Source organism: Poecilia reticulata, unplaced genomic scaffold (genome assembly GCF_000633615.1).
Source record: "Poecilia reticulata strain Guanapo unplaced genomic scaffold, Guppy_female_1.0+MT scaffold_241, whole genome shotgun sequence".
Taxonomy (NCBI): domain Eukaryota; kingdom Metazoa; phylum Chordata; class Actinopteri; order Cyprinodontiformes; family Poeciliidae; genus Poecilia; species Poecilia reticulata.
In genome coordinates, this window is record NW_007615031.1 from 151,330 (window position 1) to 152,266 (window position 937).

The 937-nt window shown below is 55.8% G+C and overlaps 1 protein-coding gene across 1 annotated transcript in view; it reads left to right on the plus strand.

The window, feature by feature from the left end:
- Positions 1–617: 617 nt before the first annotated feature.
- The window catches only part of apc (APC regulator of WNT signaling pathway), a 15,504-nt gene continuing 15,184 nt past the window's right edge, over positions 618–937 (plus strand). Inside the window, exon 1 of the mRNA XM_008402627.1 lies at positions 618–658. Within this exon, the coding sequence (XP_008400849.1) occupies positions 618–658 (41 nt within the window). The remainder of the gene's footprint in view (positions 659–937) is intronic.

Below are 937 nucleotides of genomic sequence, written 5' to 3' on the forward strand. Positions count from 1 at the left end.
CCAGAGGACCAGGGGGCCAGAGGACCAGGGGGCCAGAGGACCAGAGGACCTGAGGACCAGAGGACCAGGGGGCCAGAGGACCAGGGGGCCAGGGGGCCAGAGGACCAGAGGACCTGAGGACCTGAGGACCAGAGGACCTGAGGACCAGAGGACCAGGGGGCCAGAGGACCAGAGGACCTGAGGACCTGAGGACCAGAGGACCAGGGGGCCAGAGGACCAGAGGACCAGGGGGCCAGAGGACCAGAGGACCTGAGGACCTGAGGACCAGAGGACCAGGGGGCCAGAGGACCAGGGGGCCAGAGGACCTGCAGGACAGGGGGCCTGAGGACCAGAGGACCAGGGGGCCTGAGGGCCAGAGGATAATCTTTGAGACAATAAATCGTGTTGTCTTGACAGACCTGGTCATTGGTTGGTTGTTTTGAATCAGGACATGGGTTGGTTCTGTTCTGGTTCTGTTGGGTTGATCAGTCAGCAGTGTGTTAATTTGTTCTGTAGAAATGAAGAGATTAAAGTCAGAACTGAGGTCCTGATGGAAACGCTGAGAGGGTTTAGTGATCCGATTAATCTAACAGAGGTCTGATACCGGGTCGCTCATCAGAACCCATCTGCTACTGAGCATGTTCAGGTGGACAGCCCACGGTGACCCTGCTGGCTGGAGGTCAGAGGTCACTGGACGTGATGTCAACTGGTTCTGGTTCTGGTTCAGCTGGTTCTGGTGGTTCTGGTTCTGTTTCAGTTGGTTCAGCTGGTTCTGGTGGTTCTGGTTCTGGTGGTTCTGGTTCTGTTTCAGTTGGTTCAGGTGGTTCTGGTGGTTCTGGTTCTGGTTCTGTTTCAGTTGGTTCTGTTTCAGCTGGTTCTGGTTCTGGTGGTTCTGGTTCTGTTAATTCTGGTTCAGGCTCTGGTTCTGCTGGTTCTGTTTCAGTTGGTTCTGTTTCAG